Here is a 15,048-nt window from a genome sequence, read left to right as displayed (position 1 = left end):
ACAAATCCTGAATAAAACATGATCCCATTTGGAGTTGAGTTTCCTTTTTCTTCCCCCGTCACAATTGGTTTTCTTCAAGGAAAAAAGTTCACTTTCTCCTTTTATCCAGGCTTCATCTGATAATTCCGAAGTTTCTTTGCAGCCTTGGTTTTGTTTGCAAAGCAGTTAGAAATCACAGTTTTGGAGGGAACCTGGGTGCCTTAACCTAGGCAAAGAGGCCAAGAACCCTGGATGGACGGCCGGCTGACCCAACCGCAGCCACGTCTTGGTACGTGCCACGAGCCACAGACCGTTCTTGCCCTGGCTCCAGCCGCTTCTCTTATTTACCTAAGAAGAAAGCCGGGGCACCTCTGCTGTCGGGGTCCTGGTCTGCAGTCCCTGTGTCGTAAGCACTTCTGAAGCTTCTACAGAAGGTTCAGGAACCTCTGGGCCAGGCCAGATCAAGCTCTGATGAGGGAGGGCAGCGGAAGAGCTGCTGTAATAATAACTACTCCTCTAGGCTGAGCATTTCACTCTTTCATGCAAAATAACTTCATGAAGTGGATGTTTACTCTTTGAATTTACAGATGAGGAAACTGAAGCTCAATGAGGTTAAAGAAAAAAAAAAAAACTGCCTGAAATCCCAAATTTAGCAGAGTGGGTGAAAACTCATTAAAATCTTGCTTGATTTTAAAACACCAATTAGGTGCCAGGCCCTCTGCGCCACCCTAGGGTGACAGCTGGACCACACACGTTTTAATCCCAAGAGGTGAGCTCACAAACAGCACTTACAGATGTGACTCGCTGAGACTCGGCCTCGGGCGCTCACTGCCAATGCGGTCAGGGGAGAGCACGCGCAGGGTCTAGGGGCTCTGGCCCCACACAGAGGACAAAACGGAACACGCTTAAGAAACCTCGAGAACGTACCAAATGAGGATGATGCTGAGCGCCCAGTCGAGGCCCACCCTGAGCTATCTTCCCAGCCCTGGCAGTAATACTGGGATTTCTGGGAAGTCCCTTTGAGATCAGTGAGCCTGGCCAGAGCCACACACAGTAGGTCACTGACTCTGGTTTCTGAACATTTGCTCTTAAAACTGCCCAGGATGGGAGGTTTGGGCCTCAGTGGCAGCAGCAGCGCTGGCCAAAGGAACAACTACCCAACCCCTCTGGACGGACGACTGACTGTGGGCGGGTTCTCGACGGGCTGGTGAGGACAGAGCAAGTGTCTGTGTCTCCCGCTGCCCTACTAAGGGGCCGGCTCTGCAGACATCCAACCGCAGACGAAGGAGAGTTGAGAGTGTTTGCTTGGCCACGAGTGGCATCCCCCGGGTTCCAGTCACAGGACTGGGAAGCGAATCATCTCCCAGAGCACGAGATGGAACTCCACCGCCCGGCAACGAGGCCGAGTGGAATCCTAGTGGAACGAGCATGGGAAGAAAGCGCCAGAGCGTCCTGGGAGGAATGGGCCGGGTGACCTGTGGGTCTCTCTCTTCTCCGGTTTCTCAGATAGGAAAGCAAGATAAGGCGGCAGCTGGAAAGTTCAGGGCCAGCGGGTTTGGATAAAGCAACTCACAGGGACCACTCCATCTCTCTGGGGTTTCAGCCGCTTCCCGATCTGCATGTTCTTCCTGCCAGGGAGATGTTTTCTTCGGGCAGGCGTGGCCGGGCTTGGGGGAAGACTCCTCTGGGGGACAAGCTCCGCCAGGGCCCGCACAAGCTGCGGAGACCACGCTGGCTGCTGCTGGGCAGATGCTGTCCCTGGGTGATGTAGGTGGCACTCTGTCACTTAAACGCCTCATCTTGCTCTCTTGTCCTCAAGCGTTCTCTCCAGTCTCTGGCTGTCCTTGGCCACAGCCATGAGGACTCTGCAGCCCCCTTAGTGCCATCAAAGCATGTTGCGTGTTTTAACTGTCACTGCCTTGCGGACAGGCCGGGCTTAGTCCTGGGCTTCAACCTCTTTACTGAAAATTCAAATGCTCCTTTAAGGCTGTTTTTTTTTTTTTAAAGCAAACATTTACTAATCCCTTACTATACTATATGCCAGGCACCTCTCATAAGCTTTTTACGTGAGGGATTATTAATCCTCCCATTTTCCTGAAGCCCAGAGAGGTTAAGCAACTTGCTCAATCAAGGCTGCACAGCTCGCAAACGGCAGAGCCCACTTCCGACCAGGCAGCGTGAGAGCCTGTACTTCCAACCCTCTGTTACTTCCGTGGACTCAGAAAGGCAAGGCAGCACCTCGGCGGCTTCCCGAAGGGATCGGTTCATGGCGCAGCCCTGCCCCACAGGCAGGCACGGACCCAGCCCACGGTAGGGGCCAAGGGAAGGGGACCACGTCGGGGGAGGCAGGGCCTGCACTCGCAGGAGGCTGGCGCGGGGAGCTCGATGCCCGCCCCGTCCCATCTCCTGGAAGAGCGAGGCTAGGAGCTCCTAGAAAGCCTCACGGAACAGGAAACCAGGCACTTTCAGGACATGGAACACGCCAGGGGTGTTTTCTCCCCAGTCTGACCTTCCCAGAGCTGCAGGTTTAGCGGGAAAGGGAAATGTCAGAGGATTAATAATTTCGTTTATGTCTAAAAACAATTTAAAGCCTAGGGCAGATTGGCCCCAAAGGAAACCTCTGGAGTCCTTCAAAGCTGGGGTCTTGCAGACTGTCAAAAACCTCAGCTCTGGAGGAGGACAACACACCTCTGGAAAACCAGGCCTCAAGGCCAAGGCAGGCCTGGGCCACGTGCTAACGTGATCTGGGATTCACAGGAGCGAAGAACTACAGTCCCCCGACTCTTCCCTTTCGGGAGGAGGCCAGCAGGTGTGGTGTGGAAGTCTCCTCCTCCCGTGGGTCCCGGAGATGGTCTGTTCACAGGCTCCCCCTACGGGACCAGCCGCCATCACAGCACTGCTCCTGCCTTCCGAACTAGAGGGAGAAGCTGAAGGAGTCCCTGTCACACGGGTCCCCTATGTGCCTGGAGCTGCCGTGCCACTGGGCACTTCCCTGGGGCCGTGCGTACTTGAGCCCACGCTGGGCGCTGCTCTCAAGACACAGCTTCTCGTGGTCTACGTACTTAACACAAACCCCACGCCACACCGGGAGTCCTTGCACCCTTGACCTCAGTGCTCTGTACAGGGCACAGTGAGGCACAGAAATGCCGAATGAAATTTGTTTTTAAAAAGATGTTTTACAATCCAGTTCTCAGAAGCTGCACGCTGCTGAGGAGTAACTGCTTAAACACAGTATTGGTAGGGCCAGTCCTGCAGTGTAGACGGTCCACACACTATTTCCTAGGCCACCTTCCTCTTTGTGATCTCCCGGCCCTGTTTGCCCGTGTCTCTTTTCCCATGGTCCATTTCTGTGTTTATTTTGGGTTTAACCTTTAAAAGTTTTTCCAGTGTGTCACAAGGGACCTCCCAAGGGGCACGCATGCCTTGCCCCCAGGAAGTCTGTGTATCGATGTTGAAACTGTTTACATACAGGGATGTATAGCAGCCCTGTAAGGATTCTGAAAGAACCACTGTTACTCGGGGCAGATGAGAACTTCAAAACAGAAGACAGGTAACCAGGACTTTTCCTTCTCAGTCCTACTTACCTGCAAAAGCTTCTGCCCCAACACTGAGACTCTGACTCTAGTGCAGGGTAAGTGTTGTTGGATTTCAGGAATGTGGCAAGGAGGGCACACTTTTGCGACTTCCTCTCTGCCCCATCAGCAAAAAGACTAAATGCAAACAATGAACCTGGACTTAAAAAGCCTCTGGAGGTGTGTGAATATGAGGTGACAGGAACAGGCAGCTGTATGCTCTTCAGACTATAACCTTCCTCAAAGCAATGGATGAAACCTTCCTCTCCTATCCACAGTGGCTTATGTAATCAACAGTATTTAATAAATTTCAAATACCAATGACCTTGAAAGTAAACCAGAAGATCACTTCTAAAAATGTAACGATCTTCTTAGAATCAGATGTTTGCTGGACAGGGTAGCTCTTTCATTTCTAAAAATAAGGCAGTACTAGGGCTTTCAGTCCTATTACCTTATCCAGTAATTTCTAGAAAATTGGATTTGATGGCAAATAAGTGTCTTCAATTTAGACCTGGGAAATCTGAAGGGGCACCAGGCCATGTGTGAAGCTGGGCCAGGGCTAGACATGTGACTCAACTCCATTTCAATGACAGTTTCTGTCTCCTGGGTCTTCCTTCCACTGGACCACAGTGGGCAGACTGGAAAACGCATCCACCATTTGTTTCACGTGGGCTTCCGCTACCTAGACACACCATCCCTGCCGAAGCGAGGTCTCCCGGTGGATGACTCGTGGAGGCTGGAATGAGAATCTTCCAGTATGCGGCTCTTGCTGGTTCATCTGTGAGCCCGAGAAGAGACAGACGGCCCTCGGCTCTGGAGTCGAGCCTCCCCCAGATGCTCTGAGTCTTCTCCTATGTAAGACACGCTTAGTGTCATGGGCCCACTTCTCCCAACATCTCATTCAGAGATTAACCACCTTAGCTCCAAAATCGCATCACCGTGAAAACAAAAACGCTGCAGTCTGCTTGAGATCATTTTTGCTCTGATTAAAATTTTTATTGAAATCTCTCACACGTCGCCAAGAAATAGTTTTTGCAAAAGGGGGGTGGGGGGAGAAAAATAGCTAACGAACAGATTCAACATGGGAGCTCCCTCTGCTGGTCTGCAGGAGGTTGATATGTTACAAACACATTCCCAGAGACAAATCTAATTTGCTGGAGAAGTGGACAAAAGACAGGTGTGTTGGGCTTTGCCTCAGGAGAGAAACACTAGAAGAAAAAAAAAATCCATGTCTCAAAACAGAGCACAACATTGCTAAGAAAAGCAAAATTATTTAAAAAGCTTCTTCAAGGACATTATAGAATTTCCAGAACAAAATCTGAATTATCCACTAAGGGGAGATGCTCCATTTGGGCCCACTCTGCCCTACATCCAATTAATAAAGATTCTGTTAGGCCCTTTGGGCGAAGGTTAAGTGCTGATTCCCTTGTCTTTTCCTCCAAGTCTCTTCTTACAGGCTTCCCATCTACTTAGAGAAGAAGGGTCCGAGTGGTCACTGTGGAGTGAGGCCTTTCCAAAATTCCATCAAAGAACAAGTCTTTGGGGAGCCAGCACCTCTGAGCAGAAAGAGCAAGGCCTGGGAGTCAGGCGGCCCGGGCTAGTCATGGCGGAGCCACTTGTGTTTTGGGTAACTCCATCTTCTCGGGTCTGTTTCCTCATCTGTAAAATGGGTCAGACCAGCTGATCTGCAAAGCCTCTCCCAGTTCACAACTCTAGGATTCTCCTATTGGACAAATACATTTAAATAACCGTATTTGTTCATGAATCTTTAGGATATAGAGTCCAAGACTGCACTGGGAATAACGCCAAAGAAGAAGTGGGGTTGAACACGTGGATCTCACTGATAGCAGATGAGAGTTCCACCGAATCTAGGACCGGTGCGGCAGGGCCAGGTGGATTCCAGGTTGGAAAGTCTCAAGATCAAGGAAGAACTCAGTAGGGGAAGGTGCCAGTACGGGCAACGCACCCCATTTTAAGCCAAATGGCTGAGTCCATCTAGTCTTGGAACTGTCTCTCCTCATCTCTCCTTACAATGGCACAGGCTTTCTAATCTCTTTAGGCACTTTAGGTCCTTCTGCCACTGTACCCCCAGAATTACTTCTGATTTCATCCGTTACATCAATGAAGCAAGGGCAGACGTCATGGCCAAAAGCCACCACGCCCAGTCCTTTCTTGCCATTGTCAGCTCTTGATGGTGAAAGGCTTTGTTGCTGACTAATCAAAGCCACGGCTATTCAGAAGACTATGCAAATTTGCACTGTTTCCTGGTATTTATTAACATTTGCCTTAATTAACTGCCAGCGTATCTGGGCAGCCTAGCAAGAGGCGACACATCACCCAGTGACGGGGTGCGGAGAACAAAAGAGACACTTAGTCGATCCATGTCATCTACAAATGATCCCCAGCCCACTACAAACGTCCCGGTGACTCAGCAGGAGAGATCCAGAGGTTGCGTCTGACCCTGTCCCCTTCCTACTACCTGCCAGTCGTGAGGGTTTCCCAGCACTGGGGTGGAAAAAAGGTGGAAGCAGCCGCGGGGAGGAGAAGCACAGGCACAGCTAATCCTGCCGCTTCAATTTACTTTCTGTGCCAAGTGTTCTCACTACCATCTTCATTTTTTCTTCACTATCTGTAGTTTCTCCCTCCTTTGCCCAACACAGAGGGCAACTGCTACTGGGCCCAGACACCAAGGGTTTCTCTTTGTAGAAACCGCCTGGTGCCTGAACACACGTGAGTGCAGCCCCAGGAAGCTGAGTCGCCAATGGTAACTCCGCTATAGAGAAGGAGAATGTGTTCACCCAGCAGTCCTGACCCTGTGGCTTTCGAGAACCCTCGCTGGGGGCTGTCTGCAGGGGTCTTAGTCAACATAATGAGCTCTGTACAACCTAAAAGAGTTTTAAGTAAGAAGGACCAGTTTTCTGGGAAGCTGTTTGTTCCATCCAGCCCCGTAAATAAACATTAAGCAAAATAAACAAATGGAAACCCCACCTGTCCTGCCAATTTTTTTAAAAAACCAGGCTGAACTGCACATGCGTAAGACAGATGATATCTACGTATGTGCTTTCTATGTACTTGTTACCGGTTATCAGTCTTTGCAGGCCAAAGAGTAAGTAGTTACCTCCAAAGGGGAATCTTTACCGTGACCACTACTGCTGGCACTAAAAGCAAAGCTAAGAGAAACATTTTCTCCAAGGGGAGAGAGGAAGTGTTAGTATGTGGACAGTAATCTTGGTGGAGAAACAGGGAGTTTATTTATAAACCTCAGGCTATTCTTAACTAAGAAAGAAAGCTGGTCAGAACAGAGTTGTTTACCTTGACCTATAATTACACCCTAGACACTCTATTGTACCTCCTTTCCTACAGGGTTTCTTAAAAACGGAAGAAAGGAATCCTGAATCTTCCCTACAACGTATGTGAGAAAATGCATGGTCTTCCCCCAGAAGGTTCCCTGTTGGTCACCAGATTCTCACAGAACCCGAGAGCAGAAGCCTCTCAACACACAGAAACACACACAGACGCACGTAACTCCTGTTACGACTGCATCCTCCCTCTGCAGCCCTTCCGCACCACAAGACACACACGTCTACGCTCCGGTGACACCCTCTCGCTAGCTGGGAGCCGGGGGGTGGGAGGGTAACCTTGCCCCAGTCTCTCGTGTGTGATATGATGGTGAGATCATTAAGGAAGAGAGAGGTGTCGATTTGGGGCAAACATCAGGCAGTGGGTGATGTCATTGCTGTCAGACGATCCTCATCAGTCCTGGAGGAGTGTCAGCTTGATTTAGAGGGGATCATTAATGTCTCGGAGGTGGATCTGTTAGCTGGATAGGTGTTAGTTGTACGGTGTGCTCTGGGGAACCAGGTTCGAAAGGACCGGTGGAGGAGGGAGTGAAGTCGTGGCCGAGGGGTATAAATTACCTGGGCATGCAGTGAAGCGGGGTAGGTGAAAGCAGGAGGAGGTAGAGCAGGCGCTAACTCCGCTGGGTACAGAGGGTACGGGGCCCACACTTCAGGGCTACTGGGGTAAAGTGCAGGCACTGTGAGCTCATCTGCAAGAAAAGAATAAGGCAAGAGTTAGTAGGTATCAAACAGCTAGTTTCCAATCAGAAAACAAAACACCCAATAACCCCGAGCCCCACTCAGTGTCAGAACTGACTCTCATTCTTTTTAACAACCCGTGGTCTCTGGTCCCCCAAACGCTAAGCAAGGGAATGGACAAAGCAAAATAAAAAAAAAAAAAAAAAAGCAATGAGCATCTGCTGCCTGCCTGGCCTGCTGAGATCTCAGGCCTGGACTCTGCCTGGGACACTCTGATGTCCTTCCAGCGGTGGCTGGGGAACCCAAGAACAGTGGGAATTTCCTGCACAAAGCAGAGAACGTGGGCCTCCGAGGAAAAGGAAGAGAAAGAACCAATAGAAGATATCCCATGAGAATCCACCGCAGAGCCTTTGGGAGAGCCACGGCTTACTGGCAGGACCCCAACAGACCAGAAGAACTGTAAGACTTTTCTGCTTTTTAGTATAATTGCTATTGACAAATAAATCATGAGCATTTTCCACCCAGCCCACAGAAGTACAGGCCAAACACTGTGACCACAGGACGTTTAAGATGTTAAAAATTCAGAGAATGAAAGTGAAAAACCTTGAGTATCGTGATTAAAGTTAAATACACAAATAACATTTAGTTGCTGTTTACACTGACTATATTTCCTGGGGTGGGGGAGGGGAGTAAGTTATGTTGCCAACTGCCTGATCTAAATGTTCCTCATGTGGCTCCAATTCCACTCAGGTCAAGCTGCAGTTTGCCAGAATGAAGGGCAAGCGCGGGGGCCACCCAGAGCATCAGGAAGCAATCCATTAAACGTACCGGCAAACACATGAGGGAGCTTCTCGAGGACGGCAAAAATAACATCGGTCAATAGTTACGAATTTGGACCCTGTGAAGCAATCTCAATATGTGCTTTTATCACCTGTCAGAATCTGAAATCAAGTACGCCAAGGATGCGAGCCAGGACTGCCGAGGGAGACAGGAAAAGGTGACTGGATAAAGTCATTAGTAACCCCCAATTCAGGACTTTCCAGAACGTCTACAGTGCGCGTGACCCACGGTCAACAGAGTCACTCCACTCCTTCCCACCACCTAAGGAGCTGCCATTCCAGGCTGCTGTCGCCCTCATCCTTCCCATCTCTGAAACTCCGGTTCTAGGTAGGCATTTCAATAAGGACAGGGGCTTAGAAACAGAAAACTGCTTTGTTGGGTGTGATGTGGTGGCGATTACTCTATGGAAGCAACTAGAAAGTGGCAGAACCCGTGGGTGTATGTGGATCTGGTGGGCAGGGCTTGGTGAGGTTTTCCACGGCCAGCCTGGGAGGCAAGAGCATCTCACGGATAGACAGTGGGGAGACCAGAGCTTCTGACCGATGACCGTCCATTCAAAGGGCAGTCTGTGCTCGTTTCCAGAAACAGCAGGATCCCAATAATGTCGGTTAATATCCTGTGGCTGGCTGGCCTCCCTGTCTTTTTCCTCCTCTCAACAGGCAGATAAACGTGCCTCCTTGGATTTGGTGATGGGAATACAGGCTGCCCGTGTATCTCGGCTGGGGGGACCACACCGTCAGAGTTGACTGATAGTTGTTATCTGGGCAGCGAAGCAACAGCACCATAAGCCTCTTTAAAATGATGAGGTCCACACCATCCACTTCAAGTTCCAGGATGTGTGCGTATCTGCAGCCCAAGGCTTAGGAAACCCCTCACGGAGGGGTCGAGAGGATGCTTAACAGATCCCTGTGTTTCCTGTCGTGATGAAACCAGATGATTTCCATTAGAGCGAGTCTGGTGGGAGCCCAGCGAGTGGAAACTAACTGCTGCCAGAACCAATGCCTTGGATTTTACACAACCCTTCCGACCAACCATTCTCAGCAATGCCAAGCGATTACGGTTGCTGCTGTTGTTATTTTAGCTACCAGGCTATTTTAGGGCGCACAAAGTCTTAAAAAGTCAAGAGAGTCTCAAGCCCTAGTACACTCATCTCTAGCCCGTGTTACTGATGCAGACGGACAGAACGTCAGTGGAACGTGCCTGCCTGCAGCCTGTCGGTGGCCCTTCCTCATCTCCCTGCCTACCAGGAACTGGCTAACCGGGGGTGCAGGGCTGTCACCTGATCGGTGGATGCTTCCTTTAGAAAACATTATAAATGAAATGAGTATGTCCTTTAAGTAATGGAGATAGGGTGTAATCAGGTTTCAATCTCAGCTAACTGGTGGAATTTATAATTTCCAGACCTTTCTACATTTTTATCCTAAAGCGTTACTTCCCATTAGGTCTACACTGATGCTCAGAGACAATTCACTAATTAACATGTGCACAAAACCTAGCCCAGCAGAATAAAGGATTTGCTCTGAAATCCCGTGAACTCAAAGTTGTTGAGTAATACAGTACAATGCCGGCTGAAGCAGAGGCCTACAAGACATTAGGGCGAACTTACACTCGATAAATCCCTTGACTCATCTTACCATCCATCTCTCCTTTCTCCCCTCATGAAGGAATCTGGAGCTACCGTAAATGCCAAGAGACATGTAGCCCAACCAGGCTGGGACCAAACTAGTGGTGAAGCAGCGCTCACAGACACCTACATTTCAACAAGAGGCTGAGAATTCTCTTAAAACACATGCACACACTCCTCTGATGGAAGAGGGTATTAAGCAGAATGAGCCTTTTTTGCATTTGTACACTTTTTGGTTGCTAATGTAGTCTTGGAAAATTACGAAAGCTGAAGAGACAGGTTTTGCAGTGAGCCCTGAACGAGATGTCCCAGTTGGAGGAGCAGCAGGCCGCGCAGGAAGGGGAGCAGCAAGGCTCTGACGGGTTCCACCTTCCTGAGTCCTTGCCCATCCTGCTCAAACTTCCTAGGATGGCAAGGCTGGGGAAAAAAAAAAAAAAGATTGCTGCCCAAGGCCTATTGGGATAGACTGGAGTCCAGGGAAGGGGTGCGATTCCTCTTGACAAAAGAGGCTCTTGACCACCCAGGCTGAGGCAGGCCCCAGCGAGCAGAAAGAGGGCAGATCAAGAGGCCAGGGCTTTTTTGTCTGGGCCTAATCCGACCCTCCTGCGATGCCTGGCAAATCCTTTCCCATTGCACCAAATCTGGCTACATCTTTTCTCCTTTCGCACCTTCGGCGGATAATGTTGTCCAGGGCTCACAATATGCATCTGAATAGGCCTTCTTCTTAGCATGAGAATATGCAACCAGAAGAGCTCAAATTGAATTCTGAAAAACAAGGACTAGAAAACTTCTAAATCCAGCCTCTAATCCCTTTAAAAAGAGGGAACTGCAGTGTCTGACGAAGGTTTAAGCCTGAAGAGCTCAGGAAGATCATCTCGTCTGCCTTTTCATTTTAGATGAGGAAACAGATGAGGAAAGGTGAAGCAAGCAGGACTTAAATGTGGCCATAAACCTCTGAGGACAGCTGAGAACACAAGGTTCAGGAACTTTAAATCAGTATTTTGCCCCCTGAAAATTTCTATTTGGAAATATTCCACAATAACTTCATGCTCAACATACTCAAAACTAAACACACTCCCTACAACAGTCTGTCCTTCTCGGTTCCAGATTCCAGTACAAGATGCCACCTTGCACTCAGCTGCCCCGGCCAGAGACCTGGCAGCCATCCCATTCTCCTTACATTCAAACTTCCATCGAGGCTTGCTGCATCTAGCCCACCATCTACTCTGACCTTCTCCGCCACTACTGGATCACTGAAAGGCTTCCTGAAAGTCCTCCTGGCTGCCACGCTGAAGCCAAGACAACTTTTAAAATACATGATTCAGTCTTGTCACTTTCCTGTTTAAAACCGTTCTGTGACTCCCCTTGCTCTCTGACTCCCTGAACTCCAGGCCATGGCCTGCAAGACCCCACATGTAAAGTCAAAGCTAGAGCTAGGGGAGAGAAAAAAAGAAATCCCACGTGATCTGGTCCTGTATCCCTCACCAGTCCGAGCTGTCACCTGGCTCTCCCTTATGACTCCAACTAGGGGCAGTCATTTCCACTGCCTGACCTCAATGCTTCTCCCCCACACACTGCTCCCTCTGCCAGGGGGAACTAACTCTTCAGCACACTCTACTAAATGCCACTTCCCTGGGGGCCTAGCCTCACCCCCTCCTAGTGGGCAACAGTGCTCTGGGGAGTCCTGCACCCCCCAAATCACAGCAGTCACTACTGCCTGGGCGGTAAAGCTCCTATCCTTGCTTACCCAGTCCCCAGCACAGTATCATCAGACAGTACCAAGAGGTCAATCATTTGCTCTATACTTGAGAATATGAATGGAGAAAAAAAAAATATATACTTCCATCCTGCCTTCAAAGGGGAAAATAATCAAATTGTGAGTTAATTCAATTCTGAGCGAGAGAGAAATATGCACATAAAAACACCGGGATCTAGCTTAGATCTCACAGTTAACTTACAGTGTCTGAACTGAGACTAGAACCCCGGTCTCTCATCACACGGTTCTGTGTCCCTTCCATACACCATCCTGCCCTCCTCCCCGGGGTGGGAGATGTCCCCACTACCGGTGGTGGTGACAGGGCCCTTGGAACGCAGGTGGCATTTTTCTCAGTTTACTATAATAAACTCTAGGAGTCTTCCAGGAGAGCTTGCCTGGTGGAGGAAGAATTTGGCTAGGAAAAATGTCAGCTATGACATAGATGATCCAAACATGACGAAAAATTCCATTTTTAATATGAAAAAAATCAATTTTGAAACAAGAAAAATAAATCAAGGATTCTGTTAGCAATCAACTCACGCTCGCATACCTTGGCAAGTAGTGGATCTATGCCTGCTGAGTAAACCCTTCAGAAAGCAGCCTAATGATGCTTACTGTTTTAAGAACATGCCTATTAGGACACGCTCTTCCCGCGTTGGGCCCACACCAGCCCCCACGGTCCAGGGCGGTGCACACCAGCTTCTGTGATGGACTGAATTCAACACTGTCCCCCTAAGCCACGTCCACCTGGAATCTCAGAATGTAACCTTTTTTGGGAAACAGTCTTTGCAGATATAATTATTTAAGGATCTTGATCATGGAGGCAGAGACTGGAATGACGTGTCTACGGGCCAAGGAATGCCAATGATTGCAGGCAGACACCAAAAGTTAGGGGAGAGGCTCAGGGAAGCTTCTCGAGAAGAACCAACACTGCTGACACGCTGATTTCAGACTTCTGGGCTCCTAAAGTGTGAGGGAAGAAATTTCTGTTAGCTTGAGCCACCCAGTTTGTGGTCATTTGTTGTGGCAGCCCTAAGGACCTAACAGAGTCCCCATACAGAGTCACACGCGTTCACTAGCTCCCCAAGAAGGTAGAAGCTAATGAAAAGGTCAGGTGAAAAGCTCAAAGGCAGTGTTTTGTATTACTCAGCACAAAGCAGCACAGTACTTTTTGTGTTTTGCACAGGGAACCAACGGTACCAAGAGCTGGAGACATGAGGAATGCCGTCTGTGCTCAGCTCGCCACCGCTCCCACCTGCTCCTCAGGCCCTGGCCACTTCCATCGCTCCAGCCATTCATTCTATTTAGGCCGACCCATGAATCTATAGCTCTGAATTCTACTCCAGTGTAAAGATCCTAACCTCATCCAGCTCAACTCATCCAAGAGTGAACTCGCTGTTAAACTCACAAACCAACTCCTCTTCCTACCTGCAACTCTTTCCTTTATTCCATTGACTCGGGTTAAAAGCCTTCTTCACGTCCCAGAGCTGAACAGTGGCTAAGTCCGATAACAATAAAGATGACGAAGATCACGGCATCAGTGGCTAATGTTCACGGAGCCCATTCCGTGTGCCGGGGCTCCTTGTGGGCGACACCAACATCAGCCCCTTTTCCGTTATGAGGACGCTGAGACACAGGTTAAATGTAGCCCAGTAACTGCAGAATGTGAATCAGTCAAGGTCATCCGAGCCCAGACTCTTCCCTTTCGCACTTCATGGCCTCTCCATATTGACTAACTCCGTTTATTGATTATAAAAACATCTTCTCTATGTCTTAGTTACTCTTTTCTCCTTTCCATCCAAACTTCTCTTACTAAAGGCAAGTTCTTGCCTGACTGTTTGAACCATCTCCTAACTTCAAACTGCACCGTCTCCCCGCACGAGTATTTCTCTCTTAATACACACTCTGGGAGCAACTCTTTCAGTATGCAAAAAGGCAAACAGACCCACAAAATATGGATGCCAAGGAAATTCCAAAAGCAAGTTGGTCTTGATTCAACTGGTCCAGAGCTGCCTCCTGTCTGTTTAATGATTTTCTGTCGCTCCTCTCAGCGATCACCGCTCCCACGGTCTCTCTGTCCTGCCTGCCAAGCTGGCCGATGCCAGGAAACCATCCAGTGCAATCCGTGATTTTAAAAGGATCTGTCCCTGATCTGAGAGTGGAGGGGAACTCAGAGCATGGGCAGGAAGAAAACTGTTCCTTTGGAAACTTAAGTCACTGCTGTTACCCGCTCTTGTTCATCGCACTGGAACATTTTCGTTGCTCTTCCTTCCTGTGAATGGCAGCTGCAGGGATGAAGGTCACCCAGAGGTTCCCCAGCGAGTCCATTCCCAGTCCCTGGCAGACTGAACACTCAAATATCCGTGTCAGCCTCTCCTGAGAGCCTGGGTTTCTCAACAACTACAATCCAGTCTGGCTGTTTACCGGGAGCTACATTTTCAGAAAGCACCGATTTTTATATTGTATGAACAACACAAGAACATTCACGTTCACCAAGCCCCACGCTCTGCAAGAGCTTCATGGGGGCAGCATACTGCTCTGTCATTTCCTCTAATGTGCCTGGCACAAAGGCGACACTCAATAAATACTTCCTGAATGACTACACTCTCCCTAACACACGTGTACACCTCCCTTTCTCCTTTTTCTAGTCCAGAACCTACTGTCACCTGAAGTGTTTCCTCTGCATCTTTTGTTGCCCCAAACCACCTTTCCATGAGTGGTGGATGATTTAGATTATAAAAGGACTTGAGTATTATACATGAGGATGGCCGTGCGGCTCATATGTGGCACTGGTCACAGCTCAAATATTAATAAGGATACTTATACAGGGTATATACTCTGTGCAAAATACTTTACAGACTGTAACCTATTTAATTTCCAGAAAGTCCTTCGGAGGATTACTACCGCTACTGCTGCTATCGTCGCATCCACCTCAGAAAGGGAGGGTGCCAACTAAGGGTTTGGAGAGATCGAGTGACAGACCAAGCCACGCAGCTGGGAGGGGTAAAGCCATGACTTGGGAATATAAGCAATGTGGCTTCAGAGCCCACGCTCTCAACCACCACATTACATGATAAATCGACCACGACGGGATGGTTTTGTCCAGCCAACAAACACCTTCGCCCAAAATGTGTTTAACGCTTAGTAAATGAAGTTTGATGTCCTAACCAAGTCAGAAAAGACAGGTCATTACCTACAAAAACAAAAAAGAAACACCACTGCAGGGTGAATGAATGGCAC

At 49.1% G+C, this 15,048-nt stretch overlaps 1 protein-coding gene across 1 annotated transcript in view; it reads right to left on the bottom strand.

Moving 5' to 3' along the window:
• Window positions 1-7,321: 7,321 nt before the first annotated feature.
• Window positions 7,322-15,048, bottom strand: part of RBPMS (RNA binding protein with multiple splicing) — a 158,542-nt gene continuing 150,815 nt past the window's right edge. Inside the window, exon 6 of the mRNA XM_012649834.1 lies at window positions 7,322-7,599. Within this exon, the coding sequence (XP_012505288.1) occupies window positions 7,322-7,599 (278 nt within the window). The remainder of the gene's footprint in view (window positions 7,600-15,048) is intronic.

This window comes from Propithecus coquereli, unplaced genomic scaffold, assembly GCF_000956105.1.
Source record: "Propithecus coquereli isolate 6110/MARCELLA unplaced genomic scaffold, Pcoq_1.0 Scaffold304, whole genome shotgun sequence".
In the NCBI taxonomy this organism is placed as follows: Eukaryota; Metazoa; Chordata; class Mammalia; order Primates; family Indriidae; genus Propithecus; species Propithecus coquereli.
This window is presented reverse-complemented; position numbering and strand designations above follow the sequence as displayed.